The sequence below is a fragment of the Pteropus alecto genome, unplaced genomic scaffold, assembly GCF_000325575.1.
Source record: "Pteropus alecto unplaced genomic scaffold, ASM32557v1 scaffold7, whole genome shotgun sequence".
In the NCBI taxonomy this organism is placed as follows: domain Eukaryota; kingdom Metazoa; phylum Chordata; class Mammalia; order Chiroptera; family Pteropodidae; genus Pteropus; species Pteropus alecto.
The window spans coordinates 20,814,549-20,817,394 of NW_006494614.1; the positions used below are offsets into that span (position 1 = coordinate 20,814,549).

At 42.5% G+C, this 2,846-nt stretch overlaps 1 protein-coding gene across 1 annotated transcript; it reads right to left on the reverse strand.

The window, feature by feature from the left end:
* Nucleotides 1-797: 797 nt before the first annotated feature.
* LOC112474617 (oocyte-expressed protein homolog) lies at nt 798-2,506 on the reverse strand. Its single transcript, XM_025042915.1, has 3 exons — nt 2,243-2,506; nt 1,891-2,070; nt 798-1,108 (listed from the first exon to the last, which is right to left on the reverse strand). Exons 1-3 carry the CDS (start codon nt 2,460-2,462, stop codon nt 948-950), a joined length of 561 nt encoding a protein of 186 aa, XP_024898683.1. The 5' UTR covers nt 2,463-2,506; the 3' UTR covers nt 798-947.
* Nucleotides 2,507-2,846: the final 340 nt, after the last annotated feature.

Consider the following 2,846-nt stretch of genomic DNA (forward strand, 5'->3'; position numbering starts at 1 on the left):
GGCAGAACACACATTATTTGATGGTCCCACTTTGCCCTTTCCTGATCTGTAAAATGAGTAATCATATCCATTTTCATAAGATTATTATGATTTCATAATTTATTATAAAGATCAAGTCGAATGTATGTAAAGCACTCAACAGAACCTGGCACATACCAAATGCTTAATAAATGATATCTTAAAATTCAAAAAGGTGATAGAGACAAGTTTGACCTATTTAGGTCTTTAGAGCTGAACTAAAAGTAACTGTCAGTGAACTAGAATATGCAACCTCAGTTGGGCTGAGATTTTTACCTTTTTTATGGTAATATTCTGAAAAAAGTAAACAAAATTATTTAATCTAGGAAAGCTATTCTACATATGTTATAGGAATAATGAAGAAACACATACTGATGCTTTTGTTATATAGTCATAATAAATTTCATACTCACTATAGTATGTGTTTTGCTATTTAAACTATAAAAAAAGACAAACACAGTAGACTCAATTAAAAGCTAAGGAGAATGGGATCAGTTTGTTTCAACATTTAAAATTAGATTTATAAAGCTTGTTTATCAATGAAACATTTTCTTCAAAATTAGCACTAATGAAAGAATAAACAGTAATGATCTTCCTTATGTATAGCAAGATCCTACCTGCACCTACCTAGTACAAAACACCATGAAAAGCAGAACTGTTCTTTTGTAATTATTAGCCTTTTTCCACCTTGGAGCAAGCAAAGAAGATTTTTCAATAATTAGTACTAATAATACATATATATCTTTTAAAAATTTTATTTATAACACATATTTGAATCTTTAAACGAGTGTCTATGGAGAAGGGGTGTACAGCACTAACAGTTGTTGCCCCTTAGTCACAGAAGCAAAGGCAGGATTCAGACCAGGCCTCTTAGGCCAAGGCTCCTGACCCAGACCAAAGTCCCTGCACTAAGGGCCTAATCACAACGGTCATATTGTTTTGGGAACAGGTTCCTGGACAGTCTCCTGACCTATTTTCAGTGACTGCATGGCTTCATCCAGCCTTCTCATCACTGTGGCTGAAAAAGCACTGGAATGAACATTCTCTCTTTCGACATACTTCATAGTTTCTAGGTTGAACATCACTGCGCCTGGAAGGAAAGCATGAAAGCATGTGTACTGTTCAGGAGAACATACAAAACTCACAGGAAAAATGACTCCACAGAAAACACTGGAGGCTGCCCTGCTTAGCAGACCACCTACATTAGAATCATCCAAACACCCAATAAGATAATGATACCTCATATTTATCAAGCATTTTCTATGTATTCTAAGTGTTTTGGTATATTCGTTTAATCTTTGGAAAAAAATCTGTATGTATGCTGCCATCACTAAACCCATTTTATAGATGAGGACTAAGTAGTTTACCAGTTTGCTTAATCCCCTGGGTGGGAGGTGGGGTGGGGAGGAGGTCCTGCTGGGCAATCTGCATTTTTACAGTGCTCCTGGGTTCATTCTAAGCCTGAGAATCACTGAGTACACACCTCCCAGGCTGGAGTTTTATCTCAGAAAATGGGGCCAGATAGAGTCCTCCCCAACCTCTGAAAAAGGAGATTCAGATGGGCAAAGAGGTGGGAAGGGGCTTAGCTAAGAGTTCTTTAAGCCTTACTTTGGATTTTCTAGCTGCTTCCCACAGTGGCTTATTCCAGGGCTTCCATGATTACTTTGGAAACCCAGGTCCTAACATCCCACCAGGTGAAGAAGCCCCAAGCCCCAGTCTTGAGGAAGAAGAGTTGTGGAAGTGAAAGTTCCCTTAGCACAACTGTGAAGAAGCCCCAAGCCCCAGTCTTGAGGAAGAGTTGTGGAAGTGAAAGTTCCCTTAGCACAACCTAGATCTGCAGCACCTAGAACCTTGTCAAGTGAAGCTCCTTACCTCCATACCGTTTCCTTTGGGATTTTGCTGTCCAGGTATGAATCAGCCTTTTGGCACGCTTCTTGTACCAGTGACTCCCTAAGATATTGATTTCGACTTTGCCCTCCGGGTCCGGATCGCCAATCTGTAGCAGGACTTTGAACTCCCGTTCGAATGCTGGGAGGAGTGCTCTGTTTGGACCTGTGTGGAATAGACGGTTAGTAAGGGATTAGCTGGGATGGGGCAAGGCTAAGAGGCGTGGGGAAGGACATCCCTGGCCTGCAGGACACTGGACACTGACTTAGGTGGGTGGCTCAGGGTGGGCACTGGAGATGACATTGGGGCTGAGTGGTAAAGATTCCAGCGCACTTACCGAATATCTTTTCCAGCAGACACGCTTCCACGTGAAGCATTGATGGTTTCAGAAAGTACTTAAATCTAAATCTGCACGGCAATTGTGGAAAAGGAGCCACTTCCTGGAATGGAAACTCATCCTCTTGGTTCCTGGGCCGTGCAATCTGTTCAGGGCCCTCGTCAGGCTGGGCGCCATCACTTGAACCTGGGCTGGGATCTGAAGGAAGAGAAAACCCCATGTAGGCGAGAAGCAGGACAAGACTGCTCGCAGTTGGCCCACAGCTCCGGTTCAATTCCTTTTGTATGCCCCGCCCCCTTCAGAGACGCTCTCTCATTGGCTCCCTCATACCACGGCAAGCCAATACAGTGTCTCGACAGTGCCAGATGCCAACCTCCAATCAGCCCACTTGGTGTTCTCAAGGTTAAGGATGGGGGAAACGAGAGTGGAACCTGAGTTTTCTTTGAGTTCCAGTGTTTCCTCAATAACAAATGTTACAAAACTGGGGGATTATTAAAGACACGCTGCTCACCAACATTAGGTATAGTTTGGATATTCAAGTCTCCCCAAACTGGATGCATTAGTACGAGGATCATTTTCTATAGTGCCAACCAGCTAATATAAT

Coding starts and splice junctions, on each gene's coding strand:
- LOC112474617 (XM_025042915.1), bottom strand. CDS start 2,462: ATGGGGTTTTCTCTTCCTTCAGATCCCAGCCCAGGTTCAAGTGATGGC. Junction 2,071..2,242: donor TCTGCTGGAAAAGATATTCG/GTAAGTGCGCTG, acceptor TATTCCACACAG/GTCCAAACAGAGCACTCCTC. Junction 1,109..1,890: donor CCAAAGGAAACGGTATGGAG/GTAAGGAGCTTC, acceptor CTTTCCTTCCAG/GCGCAGTGATGTTCAACCTA.